At 41.4% G+C, this 19,900-nt stretch overlaps 1 protein-coding gene across 3 annotated transcripts; it reads left to right on the top strand.

The window, feature by feature from the left end:
• The first annotated feature begins 918 nt into the window (after positions 1-918).
• MOGAT1 (monoacylglycerol O-acyltransferase 1) lies at positions 919-18,023 on the top strand. 3 transcript variants are annotated; one of them, XR_011495538.1, is made up of 7 exons: positions 928-1,123; positions 5,530-5,708; positions 6,051-6,255; positions 7,483-7,657; positions 8,226-8,425; positions 11,975-12,113; positions 17,800-18,023. XR_011495538.1 is itself a non-coding variant. In XM_014843250.3 (6 exons), the coding sequence occupies exons 1-6, from the start codon at positions 1,030-1,032 to the stop codon at positions 17,952-17,954; spliced, it is 1,008 nt and encodes a 335-aa protein (XP_014698736.3). In that variant the 5' UTR covers positions 919-1,029; the 3' UTR covers positions 17,955-18,023. The 3 variants fall into 3 exon arrangements, 2 of the variants coding, with proteins under 2 accessions (XP_014698736.3, XP_070345750.1); XM_014843250.3 differs by lacking the exon at positions 11,975-12,113 and having other exon boundaries at positions 919-1,123; XM_070489649.1 differs by lacking the exon at positions 17,800-18,023 and having other exon boundaries at positions 924-1,123; positions 10,366-12,113.
• Positions 18,024-19,900: the final 1,877 nt, after the last annotated feature.

The raw sequence follows: 19,900 nt of genomic DNA, 5'->3' as shown, positions 1-19,900 counted from the left end.
ACCAGGCTGGCCCCTTGGCCACCATTTTCACCTCCTCTCACCCCAATCTCCTCCTTGTTCTGACCTGCCAGGATAGTGGTCTTCTTTGAGTTTCAGCCACAGGACCTTTGTATATGTGCTTCCTTTTGCCTGGGTGACTCCCTCAGTTAACCAGATTAATTGTTATAGCTCAGGTCAAGGGCTCTTCTTCCGAGACTTCCTTGACCCTACAGTTTAAGTCCTAGAACCTTCTCCCAGTCATTCATAGTAAGGTTTCACTTTGCAATCATACACACAACCGTGTGCTTATTTTGCTTATGTCTGTCTTCCCCGCCCCATCATTTATACTCTCTGAGAGCAGAATCGATGAAGGACTTGATCACTGACCGTATTCCCTGTGCCCAGGCTGGGTTTCCGGCACTTGGCAGGTACTCAATAAACGTCTGTTGAATGAATGAATAAATGAAAGGTTTCCGGGACACGTGTAGGGATGTGAGGACACAAGAGTGAGGAGGTCAATCTCCCCCGCCCCAGAGTTTGGGGGTGGTGTGGCGGGCACAGACCAACGAGCCGATGAGTACCCTGCTCCCAGAGAAGCTGAGTCCCGCGCCTCCCTCCAGGCGATTCCTGGGACTAACCCTTCCCCAGCTGCAGAGAGTTCGGAAGAAGGGGTGGGTTTAAGGGCGGATGCTGAAGCCGAGCGCACGCACGGTGATCGATCCGCTAAATAAGGGTCAGATCCCAGTGGAGACCCCAGGTCCTGGGCAGGGCGGCAGGAGCCCACGCTGCTGAGCCACCAGCTGACCCCTCTCGCTGTCCCTTGTGCCCAACGCGGCGCGCTCTCGCCAGCGAATGCGCCCCAGGCGCTCGGGACCAGGCGCGCGTGATTGGCAGCCCCAACCTCCGCCCGGGCGGGCCCTCCCACCCAAGGCGTACTTCAGTCCCCGCCCACTCCCGGGCCGCCACCTCCTCCTGGTCCCCGGAGCCGGCGTCGCGGCGCAGCGAGGTTCCAGGCGGCCAGGTCGGCGCGATCCTCGCCCGAACGGAGACATGAAGATCGAATTCGCGCCGCTCAACATCCCGCTGGCGCGGCGGCTGCAGACGGCGGCGGTGCTGCAGTGGGTGCTCAGCTTCCTGCTGCTCGGTAAGGACCTCGCGCGCCCCTGGCTGAGCAAGATCCAGGCAGAACAGCACGGGGCAGGGGGCTCCTTCTCCCTGCTCCCGGATAGTCCTTGTCCAAGGACGCGCTTAGAGCCTCCAGCCCTTCTTCCCTTGTAAGCCAGAGCTGGCAGGTCCAAGAGAGAGTTCTTGGCACTCTCCTCTTTGGCTGCTCTCCCCACATGAACCTCGTAGCCAACGACAATTTGCCAACTTTATTTTCCCCTGTGCTATTTTTTTTTTTAATTGAGGTGTACCCTCCCTACAATAAAAGGCACAGATTGTAAGTTTTGGCAAATGTAACCACCACCCCATCGAGCTGGAGAACTTTGCACTTTATCCCCCTCAAAATGTGGGAAACTCGTTTCTTGAATTGTCAACTCATAAATGGAAAAACAATTCCCAGGTATTTAAAAGCTGATTCCTTCCTCTCCCCACCCTCATGACACGCCTCTGTTAGCTTTTCCAGGTTGAAGGTCTTGCAGAGCCAGAAAGGTACCTTGCAGCACAGAAGACTGCACCAAACGTTGGGTTGAGTGGCCTCTGTCTAAATAATTCCAACCAAGGGTGTGTTCTGGCGGGTTCCCAAATTAAGCCCGTGGAGAAACGTACCTGAGGCGGTCACTAGGTGGGCCTGGGGGCTTGCCTGAGCGCTTTTTTTTTCTTCTGGATGTTTGTTCTGCTCTTGGAGTAAATGGAGGATGGTATGAGAGGAGAGAGAAATTAGTGGAAACTTAAACTCCTCTGAAGGCTAAAATCATCTGTGTGCTGTAAGATCATGGGTTGTGCACTGATGAGGCTGCAATAATAATAACAGTAATAAACTCATTGCACTTTAGACGTTGGCACTTTTGAAATGGTTTTACTTTTTCTTTTAAGGTATGCTTTCTTTTGCTTTTTTGGTGAGGAAGATTGGTAGTAAGCCAACATCTGTTGCTAATCTGCCTCTTTCTTTTTTTTCCTCCCGAAAGCCCCAGTACATAGTTGTATATCCTAGTTGTAGGTCCTTCTAGTTCTTCTATGTGGGACGCCACCACAGCATGGCTTCATGAGCCATGTGTAGGTCTGCACCCAAGATCCGAACTGGCCAAACCCAGGCCACCAAATCAGAGCACACGAACTTAATCACTCAGCTGGCCCCTGGTTTTAGATTTCGAATGCCTACATCAGTGGTTCTCAACGTTGGCTGCACATTAGATAGAATCACTGGAGGAGCTCCTAAAAAATCTGATGCCCAGGCTCTGTCTCTAGAATTTCTATTTCATTTGTTACAAAACTGAGCCCTGCATCAGGATTATTGATTGATTGATTTTCTAAACAGAGGCTCCCAGCGACTCTACTGTGCAGCTGGGGTTTCCTGAAAAGGGAAATTTGAAACATTAACTCATTAAGTGCTCACAGACCGAACTGTGAGACAGGGTTGATGACGTTACACTGCCTTTTGCTCTGGACCAAAGGGCCATCGAGATCATAACAGATACACTTGTGGGGGACTGTGTGCCAGGTACTCTTCTAAGCACCAGACGCTATTAACCGTGTAATCTTCACAACCACCCCGTGAGGTCAGGATTGTTCATTCCTGCACCCAGTGGACAGATGAGGGAACCACGAGATGAAGTAAATTCTTCAAGGTCACACGGCTAGTAGGAGGTAGAGGAGCTGGATGTAAGCCCAGGAATACTACCCAAGAGTCCCTGTTTTAACCACTATGCTGCCCGCGTTAGTGGCTTGAACTTGGACCCTGACCTTGCTGATCAATCGGCACACCTCTGATGGCCCACTGTCCTTTTTGTTTTCATGGCGCTTGTCATTGCTTGTATTCATGTATGTCAGGGGTTAGTCGAGAAAGATCTGCATTGCATTCCTAGCACACAAGCTTGGTGAGGGAGCACCCAGCATGTGCGTGGTCCATGGAAGGTATGGATTGAATAACAGCCTCCACTGGGTCCCCCAGAAGGAAAGCCAGCTACCCCACGTCTCTCTACTCATATTAACCCTGTGAGGTAGGGGCTACCCCTGAACTCATTTTGCAGATGAGAGAAGTCAGAGGTGACGTAGATTGCTCAAGGTCACATGGCTCAAAGGCAGTGGTGGAGCCAAGGGTGTCCAATGTGAGAGTGGACTAGTGACTTGGCCATGACCCTTGATTCCTAATTTGAATCAAACTACAGTGGCTCGATAGGCAATTCGTTTAAATGCTTATATTGCGTGCATTTGACATTTGTGTTACATGAGCATATTGTTTTATATTATGTATTTTGGAAATTTTATTATGAAAAATTTTAAACATATGGAAATTAGAGAGAAGGATATGAACTCCCATATACTCATTACCTGGCTTTATAATAAACAATTTGCCATATTAGTTTTATCTGTTATTTTGTAAAAATATTTTAAAACAAATCACATTATGATATTTTAATCCTGAATACTTTAGTATGCATGTGTACATTAAGTATTTTTTACATAATCATACTACCATTGTCACATGTAGCATAATTAACAATAATGCTTAAAAACACCTAAACCAGTTCATTCTCAGATTTCCTAAATTATGGCAAAAGTAGACTTTTATTGTTGGTTTCTTGGAACCGGGATCCAAACAAGACCCTCGAGGTACATTTAGTTTTTATGTGTCTTTTAATTCAGAACAGTGTCCCCCATTTGTTTTCTTGTCTACAAAGCCTTGAAGAAGCACGTTCTCTGTCCTGCAAGATGCCTCACCTTCTGGATTTATCTGATTGCTTCTTTGTGGTATTAACTTGTTCCTCTATCTCCTATATTTCTTCCAAGATGGAAAATGGGGACAGTCATGTGTACCTTGAGGGTTGTGAGGAGTAAAAGAGATTGGCTATGGAAGATGGTCACTGCTCAGTACCTATTCTCTCCCTTTCCTGCTCCATCATGGCTTACCTGATCTAGCTTGGAGCAGAGAATAAGGAGACCTACCTAAGTTTCTTGTAAATTTCTTTGCACATTTTAGTGAAATAAACAGAAAATTAACTAACACTGGTAAATTGTCAGCACTCAGACCTGGGTAGAAGGAAGCGGATGAAGCGAAAGAGAATGATCCTGGTAGGAACAAGGGCAGAGGACAGTCTTTTGGACTCCTGGGAACTTTGTTGGCAGTTCTAGAATGCAACAAAACCCCACAGAGGGGTGGAGAGCCCATGCTTCCTTAACCTTTCATGCACTCTTTAACCTTTAACCCACTCTGGAGAGAGCAAGTCAGTCCTCTGATGCTGTTCAGTTCTATACTGGGGTTAAATCTATACTGGGAAACACATCGAGTTATGTATTTCCAGAAATATAAATACATGTTCTATTTTTGGCAAAAGTATATATATATATCTATAAAACAATGATAGATCCAGGTGCTATTGCTCAGGTATCATGACGGATCATTTGTGGACAAAGCTCTTTTTCACGAGGTGGATAGGGAGTGGGTAGGAGTTTTGGAGGTTGAAGTCAGCACTGGATTAGAGGTCGCAGCCCAGAGTGGAAGAGAAAGGGGCAGGGGCGCTCTGTAAAGTGATAGTAATAGCTGGCACTTATTGAACACTACTGTGTGCCAGGCTTTATGTCTTCATGCTCCCCCCTTGGTTGTAGTTCTCCTTTTATAGGTATTTTTTACTATAATACATAGCACAGATATGAAAAGAAAATATCTAGCTTATCTTAATGTATTGCCTTAAGACAAACATTCTGGTCACTAGTCCCCAGGTCAAGTTTTATCAGTTCTTGCGTCATATAGTTTGAAGGTATTTCACAAGGTGCATGAACAATCAGGATTGCTCTGTCGTTATGAAATGTTGCAGGAAGTGACGTGAGCTGAGATGTTGAAGGTCGCTCCTGTGCCATTTCTATGTCTGGCAATAGAGTTCCTGAAAATGAAGTTTGTCACTGGGATGCACTTTCTATGTGGGCTGCTCAGTCAAGGGGAACACCTGTGGTAGGAATTCCTCTGCATCCCTCCTGTCAGGGCTGGTCCCTCCATGTGTCACGTCGGGGAGGGCTGTGGCTAAGAGTGGACTTTGAATTTAGACAGATAAACCACTTCCATTCTGTGTGGCTTGGGCAATTCACTTAATCTCTCTGAGCCTCCATAGTCTGTTGTATAAAAACGATATTAAAAGGACTGTGTCTGCTTTGCATGAGGATTAAATAAAAATATTTTGGTAGAATACACAGTACAATGCTTGGCATATGGTAAACATCCAATAAATGTTAAATAATCCTATACCGTCGCTTGTTCTATCAGCTCGCTTGAACTGAGGGTCAGTTTAACACACTTTATATGGATTAAATCTCCCTACCATGGGCCAGTGATTGTGCAGCACACGAGCAGGTGCTAACTGACCCTGATTCCTGAGGTTCTTCCCTTTCTTACAGCACAGGTGTGCACTGGAATCTTCGTGATACTGATCATACGTAACTATTGGTTCCTCTACATTCCTTATTTGACGTGGTTGTACTTTGACCGGCGTACCCCAGAGCAAGGAGGCAGGAGATCCAACTGGGTCAGAAACTGGACCGTTTGGAGGTACTTTAAGGACTATTTTCCGATTCACGTGAGTAGAATTGTTTTATATAGTATTATTTTGAGTTTTAGATGAATGAAAATTTTTCATCACATATAGTTCAAACTTTTCCCTTTTTAGAGGGAGAAAGCCTGCAATTCAGCCCACGTTACTCAATGGACTCTAAGCTAAATTGACATAATTTAGAAGGCTATGTGAAAGCTATTTCCTGGACTCAGGAAATAATTGGGAACAGTTCTAACACAGGGAACTAAGACAAATCATATTCTCTGTTTCCTCTTGATATAAGAACTAATCGCGGGTCCTTTGGTTTCTTATTGGAAACTGATGAGGGAACATTTTCTTCTGTATCTCAATATAAATGTGCTGTAGGTCCTCAAAACTTGGGATTTGGATCCAAGTCACAACTACATATTCGGATTTCACCCCCATGGAGTGCTTGTTGCTGGAGCCTTTGGAAACTTTTGTACCAATTATTCAGACTTCAAGGAGCTGTTTCCCGGCTGTACTGCATATGTTCACTTGCTCTCGTTTTGGTTCTGGTGTCCTCTCTTCCGAGAATATGTGCTGAGCTTCGGTAAGTGAAGGCAGATCACTATTTCTACAACGTTCTAGGGTGGCAGGACCACACAGAATGTTCCCTCCCAAACCCAGTGGGGTTTACAGTTTCTTAGAGTAAAATCTTTTGTCTTTATCCCCATCTGTTACTCCACTCCATCTGCTCTTTTGCACTGAACTCAGTGGAAGTTGAGACCCATCGAGGCTCAGATTGTCTGCTCTCTTCCCCACTGCCCTCTACCTCTTCTCTTAAGAGAGTGGGTGGTCATTCAGCATCCTGTCTCAATTTTATATTCTCCTGGTAATAGGAACCCACAGTAAAATGAGCATATAATTTTCCTTTAAGAGATGAGGTATGCTGTGACTTTTTAAGGCCTTTCTAGCACATTCTTTTATGACTGAAAAAATAGATCAAACCAAGAATGGAAGGAAACAGTAAGACATTTAAAAGCGATTGTCTCTGAAATATGCGTCGTGAGGGGGTGTGTGTTTTCATGGTTTTCTTTTCCTCCAAGAGTTCCTAGTATGTCCCTCCAAGAGTAGATAGGTATTTAAAACCTGAAAAGGAGTCTTTACAGTTATTTTCATGTGCAAAAGCCTTTTACAAAGACTGAACAATTATGTAACTATTTTAAGAAACAATTTACCAAAATCAGACTAGACATTTTGGAACCACGTAGAGATCTGGCAAGTGATCCCAGGTTGTTTCTCAAATGTCTGAATTTTTTAAACCATTTACATTATAAATCCACATTTGGGAAACAAGAAGCCATATAGAATATTTGAAAACAGGCCGTTTTGGGTTCAGAAGATCCAGTGCAACCTCCTAGAGGATATACTTTGTAGTTTTGAGCAAGGATTTGCCAGGATAATGATTAAGGCCACCATGAACAGCTATGCAGGTTGTGCACTGAACAACTCCAGGGGCATCTTTTACTTAGGATGCAATATAAATGGAGTCTGTAGAGTTGAGCAGTGTACAACCTACCCAGACAAGTGGCAGACCTGGTAAGGATCAAGTGACATTTTAAAGATCTAACCCATCACCTGCCAAAATGTCAGATCTTATTAATGGAATACATTGCCAAAGATTTGGCTATGATGAAATTTGAAACCTGCAAGGTGCTCCAAATGTAAGCAATGTAGGAAATTTTGTTAAATGTTCACGGATACCATAGAATATTATAAAAATGTTTTAATTTTTTAAAAAGGATAATTAGTTACACCTTTTGTTTTATTCACGAAGGGGCAGTCTCAGTTTCTAAGAGAAGTGTGTCCCACGTGCTGAGCAAGGAGGGAGGTGGGAACATTTCAGTGATTATCCTTGGGGGCGCCAAAGAATCGCTGGATGCTCATCCTGGAAAATTCACTCTGTTCATCCGCCAGCGGAAAGGATTTGTTAAGCTGGCTTTGACCCATGGGTAAGTGGCTTCTCATTTCAGGTAACTGGGTCTGAAAAGTTAAGTCATTATTCAATGAACACGAAGAAGTAAAGTAATTTTTCTAGCCCTCGAACATAGACCTCTCCCTAATCAACCTTACCAAAAAGCAGAAGCAGATGTTCACGGAGAATGGAATATGACCCTCCCACTGAGGCAGCTCAGTGCCCTAGCTTCCAGCAAGTAAACTATATCTTTATAAGCAAAGCAAAGCAAACAAAAAAACGTACAAAATTTTATAGGCACAGTGTAAACTTCCAGCCAAATGAATGAATGAACTATGGCCAAAACTGTAGGTGAAAAAGAAGCTCCCTGGAGCCTTCATTTTCTGTAGAATAGAATTCCACAAATTCCTAGGCTGCTAAGGACCTCTCCTGAAGATGTCAAGTGTGAGTCAGTTTCAATGGACGGAGTGGAAAGTTAGCGGGGTATAGGGAGACTAGAATATTAAAGAATTGTTAGGAATCTGTTACACAAGTCAGCTGGACAGGATAAGGTATTTCAGTCCTTTTCATTAAAACTTCGTATTCTTCCCCTTGGTTATTTGCAGTGCCTCTTTAGTCCCTGTGTTTTCTTTTGGTGAAAATGAACTATTTAAGCAAGTTAGCAACCCTGAAGGCTCATGGCTTCGAACTGTGCAGGAGAAACTACAGAAGATCATGGGGTTTGCTCTACCACTGTTCCACGCCAGAGGGATTTTTCAGTACAGTTTTGGCATAGTGCCTTATAGGAAGCCTATCCACACTGTTGGTATGTACATTGGAGACTAAAAGCTTGTTAAAATGAGTAAAGGTATTATTCAACTTTGAGCAATGTTTATTGTTATTAACTGTGGCGCTAATGCAAGGGAGTGGCTTCGAGTAAGAAGTTTGTAAAATAATAATCCTAGAGATGTTATTTGAGCTGCATTTATAGGATGCGTTTTATTTATGAAATGACTTTATTTTCCATTTGAATGGGAATTGATGACTTTCAAGAATACTGCTATTGAACGACAGGTAGAATCCAGCTTTAGAAATAAAGTTTCTAAATAATACTCTAGGATGAATCGGTTTCTCTGTCTTAGCAGATTATAACATAGTGATTCTTTGATGACCAAGCTACATCAGAGTCTATTAATATATGCAGATTTCTCTAGAACAGGTGTCTTTATCATGTTTAACTCACATCGACATCAGTTTCTAGAGCAAAAGCATTTTTTCTTTTGACGACTAGCTATATTTGTATGTATTCTAATATAGGCTGATTTTATTTTTAGAAGTTGCATGTTTGGGGGAATTGAGATGAGGGAGGAGGGTGACAGACCATATTGATCAAAGGACTGAAGAGTAAAATAACTAGCTCCTCAGGCCAAAAAGGGATGGAGAGCTGAAAAGGAGAAAGTGCTGAGTCAGGTGCTTAGCAGAATTAACCAAAACTGTATACTTGATATGAAACTGGAAGTACCTTTCACCGTGGGGCACCATTAAATGAAATTAAAAAGTTTTTGAGATCCGTTTCATTAGAATGAGATTTTACTCTTGTCAGTTTATAAGAGCTTCGCATTTTACGTGCAATCGCATGACATTATTTCTAAATACCATATTTAACTCACATGGAATGTTAACAGGCTGTTGATTAGTTAGTGTAATAGGAATACTGAGATAAGTTTAAGTGTTTGGTGAGATAAGCTGGTTACGTTTTGTGGGATAATATTAATTAGTCATTTTTGATCCCTTCTGTGCAAGGTACTGTGGGTGGTATTTTGGGGGATTCAGGAAAGTTGAGGAACTAAAAGTTTAATTAGGTGGAACTCATATGCACCATGAAATAAGTTGTAGATATTGAAAGCAAGTGTATTTTGTTGAGTTAAATGATAACAGTTATCGCTTGGTTGGGTTAAACTTTATTTTTTTGAGTCAAGTGGTTTGTCATTTCATCTAGCCTGATTACACCTCTACTGACAAGTAATTAATTGGTCAAGGGTCAAATGAAAGTGACCGAATCTGAATTCATTGTAAAGACCAGAAAACTACAGCCCCGGTTTTCATTCGTGCCTGTTCAATGCACTTCCCTTAAAGATTCAGAAAAAGGGAGAGTTGCTTCAGTCCATCCCTCCACTTACCCCTCCAATGATTACATGAGAAACACCCTTTCTAGTCTCTAGCATCCTCAGTATCCTGCTATCATCTGAAGCCTTTTGAAACCCAAGCTAAGAATATGAACGTTTCATAAAGACTCAGCTGCCAAGATCTTATGGTGGTTGAGTGGGAGTCAGATGATTGAGAGCAGCCTGCTGTGTGTGAACCAGACCCTCAGGCGATGTATATTTAAAGACTTATTTACTTGAAATAAATGCAAGTCAGCGATAGGATATTTATAATTCCATAAACAAAAGCAAAGCTGTGTATCAATCAAATACAACAGAGAATGAAACCATATGATAATGAAACAGTGATCTAAGTTACTATGTTCGTTTCCATTTTAAATCGATGCCCTTCAAACCCAGAGTTGTTTCTTTGTTGACTCCCTGACATACCCCAGGCAGAATTCAGGCAGCATCCAGAGTGGCAAGGTATTTTGTCGCTCCTCTGTTCCCCCTGCTACTTAATTCAGAGGTTGTTAACTCTCCCTTGCATCACAAGAACTCACTAAATATTAGTTGAATTCATCCTAAATCATCACTTCATCTATAATCTTCTCACTCACAGGGGTCCAGAGATGCTCAGATTCTCCATCCTGTAGTTTCCACACACGTCTTTTGGACCCCACTTCATCAGCAACTTCAACCAGAGTGTTCATTTCAGTGTATGTGATTCTTTCTAACACTGTAGTGCTTTTGTCTGTTAATGGCCTGTTAATTAAATCCCTTTAAAAATGTGTTCTCACTAAATTCAAAGTGCCATTGTCAGGCCAGAGTTACCCCTTCTGCATATTTCTCACACAAAACCTTGCTAAACCATCAGGTTTCTCTGCATCCTCCATCAAAACCCTCTTTCCTCTTTGCTGAGGGTCATTTTCAATGGACATAATTTATAAAGAATCTACCATCTATTTTCTTTCCACATTTCACAAATGGTGTGTAGTTTACATATTTTATGAATGTTATTATCACTTTGTCAAAGCGCAATAGTAAAATGTTCACATATGTTGTGTTTCATTATATAATAATGGAGAGAAACTGATTTAAATAGCACATGCATCCTGACAACCAGGAGAGAAAATGAGGATAAGTTTAGACTTTAAGAACAATGTGTGTTGGGGCCGGCTCCGTGGCACAGCGGTTAAGTGCCCACGTTCTGCTTCGGCAGCCCAGGGTTCACCAGTTCGGATCCCGGGTGTGGACATGGCACCGCTTGGCAAGCCATGCTGTGGCAGGTGTCCCACAGATAAAGTAGAGGAAGATGGGCACGGATGTTAGCTCAGGGCCAGTCTTTCTCAGAAAAAAGAGAAGGATTGGCAGCGGATGGTAGCTCAGGTCTCATCTTCCTCAAAAAAAAAAAAAAGAACAATGTATAATAAAGAATCGCAGTTCCTCAGAAGAACATTGCATTACAGAGTTCCAGGAGGGGTTTTCCCTTATAATTCTCACAGAGCAGGAACTCAAGACACGCTTGTGAATGAACAAATTAGTCTTTAGTTAGGCCTGTCTGGTTGCAAGTCTTAAGTTTTCAAAACTCAAACAAGTACACATTAAAATTTTTAAGATCAATTAATATTCAGTTCTAATAGTCGAGCCGTTACGGGTGGTGTGACTGGAAATTGTTTGGACAAGAAAGCAAGATACAAGGGACACTTGTTATTTAAAAGAGGATATTTCATATATCAGAGTATGTGTTGATTTTAATTTTTAAAATTTTATGTTGAAAAAGTCAAATCTTAGAAAAGTTTCATGAGTAGTAAGATGAACTCCTGTGTGCTTTTTTTCTCCTGGACTCACCAGTTGTTAACATTTTCCTAGTTTCTCTCTCTCTAATGGTATAATAAATACACTTTCTACTATTCTTATCACTGAGCTGTTTGAGTCAGTACAGACATCATGACCCTTTGCTCCTATTACGTTTCTGTATCTCCTACGGACAAGATTATTCTCTTCCAACTGTGAGTATAATTCAAGAAGTGGAATATTGATAAAGTACTATTAACTAGTGTACAGTCTATTCAAATTTTACCAATTGCCACAATAATTTCGTTGTGAGCTGTGATTTTTTAGGGGGGATATTATTTCCCTAAGCAGGATCATACGTTACTTTTAATTTTCACATCTCTTTCGCCTACTTTAAACAGGAATGGTTTTTCAACTTTTTTTTTATCTTTAAGGCGTGAGCAGTTTTGAAGAGTAGAGCTCACTTGTTTTGTACAATGTTCTTCAACTTGGGTTGGTGTGTTTCATCATGCTTATATTCCGGTTATGCATATTTGACAAGAATCCCACAGAAATGGCATTGCGTCCTCCTCGGTACGTCACATCAGGAGACACTTGATGTCAGTTGTCTTATGTTGGTGATATTAAACTTTGATCATTTGGGTAACGTGTTTGCTGGGTTTCTCTACTGTAAAGATAAATTTATAGATTTATCTTATGTAAACCTAAAGATTTTCTCCCCTTCTTTATTAACAAGCAACCTGGTGGTAGTGTTACATAGAGACTGTGATTATCCTATTCTCCATCCAACTTTACTTGATGGTTTTAATTTCCGTTGATAATTCTTGCCTGAATCAATTATTACAGTCGTGGCTGCAAACTGGTGATTTTCTAACTCTAGCATCCCTTCTGTATTAATTAGTTAGCATTCGTCATAGAGAAGAACTCTCTCTCCCCCTTGGTGTTAGATTATTTGAATTTCGGCTACCTGGACATGCTCCTCAGCTGTGTTTGCATGTGACACAGCAAGGGCTCCAACCCCATCTTTTCTAGCCTCCAGACTTCCACGGACTTTCAGTTAACTCATGAGCCTGTCTTCTGATTATGGATGTGATAGAAGTGTTTATTTCAGTTTGATTCTTACGGCAACACTGAAAAAATATAAACAGTGCCATTAAGAAATTGGTTCTTTCCATCTGTAGGCCCAACACGATGGCTACGGCCTATGCTCAGGTACCAGCTGTATGCAGAAATCAATATGGACATTAAGAACGTATTTATTCTGCATCAGCCAAAGGTACCAAAGGAAGTGGTGTAGATTTGAGGTCTGGCTTGGGGTGATTTTGAATGTTTCATTTATCTTCTCTGAGCCTCAGATTTTACAATTTACAGAGAAGACTATAATAATCGTCCCACCTTCTCTCTGGGTTATTCCGGGCATTACAGTGAGAAAGTCCCTGTAAACCCCAGGTGCCAGGTGAGTGTGGGTTGGTATACCGAGCAGAAGCCTTCCTGGCCAGATTGTTGAGAGCTACCAAATGTGTTTTGATTTTCCTTTGTAAGTATTCTTGCAAAATGTTAATCTGAATCAAATCATGAGGAAATAGTCAGACAAACCCAGATTGTGGGACATTATACAAAATGACTGGCCTGGACTCATCAAAAATATCAGTGTCTTAAAAGACAAAAAGGAGGGAGGGCTCAAAGATATACAGCAGCTGTCACGGACTGGGGAGGAGACAACTATAAAGGATATCATGGAGACGACTGATCAAGTGAGAATGTGGATTACGTACAAAATAATATCCTGTGGAGGTTAAATTCCTTGGATATGATAATGGTGGTGTTGTAAAGGACAGTGTTCTTGTTCTTAGTATACAAGCTGAAATATTTAAGGATGGGAACACGATCAAATTATTGACATGTACAACTTACTTTCAAATTGTTCTACAAAAATAAAAACAATAATACGTATGTATACAGTCTTTTGTCACCTAACAATGAGGATGTGTTCCGAGAAATGTGTCCTTAGGTGATTTTGTCATGCAAACATCAGAGAGTGCACTTACACAAACCTAGATGGTATAGCCTACCACACACCTAGGCTGGATGGTGCTGATCTTATGGGACCACCCTTGTATACGTGGTACGTCTTTGACCAAAATGTTATGTGGCACGTGGCTGTTCATGTTGTATGTGTGTGCAAAATGTTAAAAATTGGTGAGTCTAGAGGAAGGGTATGCAAGTGCTTATTGCATTATTTTTCCTGTAGGTTTGAATTTTTTTTTAATAACAAAAGAAAGGGAAGGGAATGTACTTTATTTAAATAAAATCGCATTGAACGCACTTGAGGACAAAAGTAGTCCATTATATTTCAAGTTATTATTCTATCCTGATGGGAAAAAGCAGGCTAAGGGATTCTCTGAAATAGAAAGGAAGGCAAGGGAACATAAATTAAGTTCTAATTGTAAAGTAAGGATTAAAAGAGATTATAATATTAAAAAGGTTAGAATGGTGCCCAGTATGACGTATTACATGCTCAGTAAGTGTTCATGAGTATGTGTGTGTGCGTATGCATACGTATACATACTTACACACACACACACTTACCTTGGCCATCTTTTGAGCCTCCACCATAAGCCAGAGGTTGCACTTGAACCCAGGTTTCATCGGGCACCCACATTTTGCCTCTTCACAACCCTACTCTGCCACACAGCCCCCTGCCTGTTCTTTCTCTAGTGTACAGCTACATAGCATCTAAAGAAAGAGTAGTTCCTGCGTGAGACCATTAAAGAGAGAAACAACTGTGGAATTTTCACAATTCCAGAAAAATAGAACAAAGATTTCTTACTGTGAAAGATCTACTCTTTGCCTCAAGGAGAAGAAAATAATGCCCATTTCCAAACTCTTCCCCAGCTGTAGGTGCAGTGGCTCATGAAGCTGCTCCTTCTTCAACTTAGGGAAATACAACACAGCATCATAGAAATCAGAGCAAGACTGCTGGGTGAGACAGCAAATGCATAACTAATCTTCAATTTTGGATGGAATTGGAAAATGCAACAAATGAGCGTGCCAGCTATAAAAAGCACTGAAACATACACAATAGCTGCGATTCCTAACTTTGCCACAATAGATGTGGGCTGATTTTTCGAGGACAAGGAGTTCTATTTCCAAGAGCAGCCTGATGCAGCTGTTTTTTCTTTTGTGTTGTAAAGAGAGAGTTATCCAGCAGTTTGCGACTTAGTCTTATGTTGAAAACATCGTTTTCTCCTCCTTAGTGGTAAAAATCTCCTTTTTGTGGCGAGAATGAATTCTGGTCTTCTAGGGCACAAGGGACTCTCCTCAGATTTGCCAAGTTTTGTTTTGTTATCTCCGTCTTTATCCCTAAAAAGCAATTGAGAAAATCTTCTTACTCTCTAATCCCATTTGGGGTTAGTTTAGTAAGGAGGGGCAGGAGTTTTGGGTGTAAATCTTAATTTCCTCTGTTTTTCTGTGTAACTTAGGAACTTTCAGCAGGTCAGTTCTCTGCACGTAAATAAGAAAGGCAAGGGTGATTACGTCTGTCTCACACTTTAAGGGGAAAAGTCTTATGATGATAAATTCAATATATATGGCTATGTTTGAGCTCTCTGGAAGAACTCTCTGAAATATGGTAAAAACTGTTTAGCAAGAAAAGAACAGGATTGAAATTAACTGTAGGATAGCTCATAAGAAATAAGACTCAATAATTCAGAATTCACCGGTCCTCGTTAAAGTCAGCTGGGAACAGCACATTTAATCTTAGATCACTGTGTCTCTTTATAAGTCCCCGCTCCCACCCCAATAGTTGCACTTGACCTCTCTGCTTGGGATAATTTCAGTAAGAAACAGAAGCTATTTCTATCAAACCATGAATTTGCTCGTAGTTTGGAATGAAGATTCTCAAGATGCATGGAGATTTCTCAGTTTTTTCCTCAAACAATAAAATTCAGAGCTGAAAGGAACCTTCAAGATCATCATTTCACTCTTTTATCCTACACATGTGAAAATTAAGGCCAGGCAGGAAGTTCCTCACTAGCTCAGTGTACTTGCTGGTGAGCTAGCACCAGATCTGGTCTAGCCTGGGGCTGTTTGTGCTACACCAGCTCCACTTCCGCCCCGTCACCACGTTAGCCTCTCCCAATCCATATTTCAAGCACGACTGACAGCGAGATGTTTATGTGTCCAGTTCTTTATGTTGAATTATAAAGGACTGACATCTCCTATGCAGGCGTACCTCGGAGGTATTGCAAGTTCTGTTCCAGACCACCGCAATAAAGCGAATATTGCAATAAAGCGAGTCACACAAATTTTGGGGTTTCCCAGTGCATATAAAAATTATGTTTACGCTCTACCGTAGTCTATTACATGTGCCATAGCATTATGTCTAAAAAGATAATGCACGTACCTTAAGTCAAACATACTTCCTTGCTAAAAGATGCTAACTGTCATCTGAACCTTCGGTGAGTCGTAATCTTTTTGCTGGTGGAGGGTGTTGTAAAAAAACGCAGTATCTGTGAAACGTAAGAAAGCAAACAGTGAAATGAGGTATGCCTGTATATAAGTGTGACATCCAGGCTATCAAAGAAAACTGTACATGAGCTTCTTGAGGCTATATCTGGTTAAAAACTTAGAAATTTGTGACTATTAATATTGCAGTAAGGATATGTGTGTGTGCATTTGGAGATACATTTTATATATATATATATATATATATATATATATCTCCTTATTATATAATACATTATATTGTATGTGCATGTGTGTGTATCAATTCCCTTCTCTGTGCCCCCGCTTCTCCCATACTGATATCATTTATCCCTTCCTTCTTTGTCTGTGACGACATTTACTTGGTTTTCTCTTAACTAACCACCTTGTTACTGACATGCATTCGAGCCGTGGATGTAGAATGACGCGACCTAGGGTAGGCCAGAGGGAATCTCCTCCCGTCCGACTTCCAGTCTGTTACCTACGGCCCGGCTTGGCCTCGTGCCCAAGCTAATCAAAGGTGATACACAGAAGCAGTTTGCTGCCCAGGGGATCCTTGAACATCCTGTCCATTTTCAGCCCTTGGCATCAGTAGCAGCATGGGACCAACAGAGGGCGCAGTGAATAACGGAGGCTCCAGGAGAGCGGACCCCGAAGCCACGTGTATCTGTAGTCTGTAAAATATTGGTTATGTAAACGCTCTTTAAAATATGTATATAAGTTACCAGGCTTTAAAAAATTAATTAGTTCATTTTTTATTATACAGGTAAAACTCAAATACGTTCTCATTGTAGAAAATGCATACAATACAGATAAAGCGAAAGTTCCCTGCCCTTTGCCTCCCGCCCGCTAGGTACCGGTTATCAGTCTGTCTTTCCAGACGTGTAATACACTAAAAGCTTATAATACACCTAGAAATGTAAATACTTTTTCATTAATGGGGTCATAGTGTATTATTTTACAACTTTTTTCCCACTTAATACTTTTTAGATAGCTGTGTCTGTGTGTGTGTACACAAATACATTCATTTTTTTGAGGTATAATTGACGTATCACTTTATATCAGTTTCAGGTGTACAACATAACGATTTGATATTCATATATATTGTGAAATGATCCCCACAACCAGTCTAGTTAACATTCCTCACCACATAGTTACAAAAATATTATTTCATTTTTTAAAAACATTGCCTAGGATTCCATTGAATGAATGTTCTGTGATTTATTTAATAATTTTTCTATTTGGACTTTTCATTGGAGGCTTTTCCACTGTTACAGACAGTGGAATATTTGTGATTACACGTGTTTTCTAGTACAGACTCTTAGCTGTAAAGGTATATCTTTTTAAAATTGTTTAGGATGACATTAAAAACAACAGAGGGTGATAGCTTATGATTGAAGGTTTCGCAGGCGGTCACAATAGGGCACTGTGGTCCGGCTGTCAGCTGTCCGGGAGGGAGAATGCTGGTGACGTGCACACACAGCCATGTCCTCTTCCCTCACAGCCACAGCCAGCACAGAGGTTCACTTGACTCAGAGTCAAAAACACCAGGGTCCTGACAATCCAGCATCTGCTGAGAAGGAAAGTTCTTTATTTGTTATCGAAGGGGATGGTGTGACCACTGGAGGCAGCCAGTAAAATGAAAAAGGGATTGGAGCCAGCCGGCCTGACGGCTTCTGATTGGCATATCTTTCCAGGGCTGGCCATTCGAGGCAGGAGTCGGCGGTGGAGTGGTTTTGGTTCCTTATGCATGATGTGTTCTCTGTTTTTGCAGTTGGCCGCCCAATTCCTGTTCAGCAGACTCTGCACCCGACTCCAGAGCAGATTGAGGAGTTGCATAAGACCTATATGGAGGAGCTAAGGAAATTATTTGAGGAGCATAAAGGGAAGTTTGGTGTTCCGGAGCACAAAACTCTCATTTTTAAATAACTATCCTCTTAGAAGGCATAAAGGAAGAAAAGAAAACATCCCAGTGAGAGAATAAATATTTTAAATAAGTTTATTTTTTTCTTTGACTATGGAATCAAATTTGCAACTGAAGAGATTTATTTATGGTGACAGATGCTGATGTTTCTCTGTGGCGAATAAAGATACAGTCTGTGGCTGTAGGATCAGGTAGGAAATGACTATAAGCCTTTTAATAATTTTCCTCGTTTAGAAAGGTGGAATCATTTTACAGGTTAAGAAACGGCTTAGAATTATTCATGTCCTCAAAAAAATGACAGTTTTGAAGAATAATTAGGTCCTTTTAACTAAACATCACAATAATTTAAGGTGGCGGTTTCACTAAGTATGACAGATGTTGCTTAGCACAACTGGAACATTTAGGAGACAGTGTGTAAAATAATTTGCCATACAGAGCTTGAAGAGATCATTTCTTTTCTTTTCTGCTTGAACAGACCATTTGTTAATAAATCATGTTACTTTTAAGACTTTGATAATTTGATCCTTTAGGTCATGTCAACCAATGCATTTTTATACAATAGTGCAGAACTTTTATGCAGGTTTTGAAATAGGATGAATCTATTATGTGGAAACCCACATGGATTAGAGCAGGTCTCCTCATTTCTGGTCGTGCTTAGAAACAGTCATCCTGGGGCCAGCCCCGTGGTTGAGTGGTTAAGTCCATGTGCTCTGCTGCAGGCTCCCAGTGTTTCGTCGGTTTGACTCCTGGGCGCGGACATGGCACCACTCATCAAGCCACGCTGAGGCGGCGTCCCACAAGCCACAACTAGAAGGACCCACAATTAAGAATATACAACTATGTACCGGGGGGCTTTGGGGAGAAAAAGGAAAAAAATGAAATCTTTAAAAAAAAAAAAAGAAACAGTCATCCTTGTCATTTGCTTAGAAATAGGTTCATTTGCTGTTAGACAAGGAGGTCTTTTGGAAGACCTGCTTTAGCACGTGTTTTAGGACATTGAAATTCCAAAAGGTTTTCACGGTAACAGAAATGGTTTTAATTTTCTTCCCAAATGGCCTCTTTATGTAAGACGAGCTAGGAAAGAAAGGCGCTCTCCGATGAGATGTCTCCAGTGCAGTTGACTCACATTGTGTGAGTGTCATCTGAACCAGAATGGCAGGTCCGTGGGGCTGGGAGCCTTGTTTTTCCTCCTCACTGGTGTGTCCCTAGTGGCTGGATCGGCTCATGGAACTTAGTAGGCACAAAATAAGCACTTTTTAAATGAGTGTATTTAAAGATGAACATGAAACTTTGCTGTAAGGTGAAGAATTTTTTAAGCTGTATCATAAGATGAAACCTCTTATGAGACAAGACCTGCTTTCAGAATCAGATAGTTTGCTCTGTCTGATTGTCCTGTGCCAGTAAGTGACAATCCTGTAGGCTGGTTGTAAGGAGCCAGTCAGAAGGAGGTTTCTGATAATTAGTCACTAAGTGTTAAGTAATTAGTAAGTCAGTCAAGTAAAAAGAATGTCTAGTTTCCAAGTCATCTCCGTTGCTAGATATTGCTTCTGTGTCTCCTCCCCTTTAGGTACTTGGGGCAACTTCATTGAGTTGCCTTCTAATTTATTGATAATCTATCTTCGGACCTGTGATTGTTAAACATTAAGCCCTGGGCCAGAGCCTGGGTTGGGTTCAGCAACATTAAACAAGATGGTAGCAGATAGTACCTTGAGTAACAAAGCATTTCACACATGAAAAAGCGAACCTTCTCAATTGTTCTGCATGAGGTTTTTGGCCAGCATCCCTGTGGCTTCACAGTGGTTGAAGGATCCAGGAGTCTATTGACCCATGGCCTTGAAATTAGATCCATTTTTTGTCCAAGCAGGGAATAGGACACAACATATTTTAACAGATGCAGACAATTCGACTATAAATCCTTTTTGGTATTACTCAATACCAAAACAATGTAAAA

The sequence above is a fragment of the Equus asinus genome, chromosome 19 (genome assembly GCF_041296235.1).
Source record: "Equus asinus isolate D_3611 breed Donkey chromosome 19, EquAss-T2T_v2, whole genome shotgun sequence".
Taxonomy (NCBI): Eukaryota; Metazoa; Chordata; class Mammalia; order Perissodactyla; family Equidae; genus Equus; species Equus asinus.
This window is presented reverse-complemented; position numbering and strand designations above follow the sequence as displayed.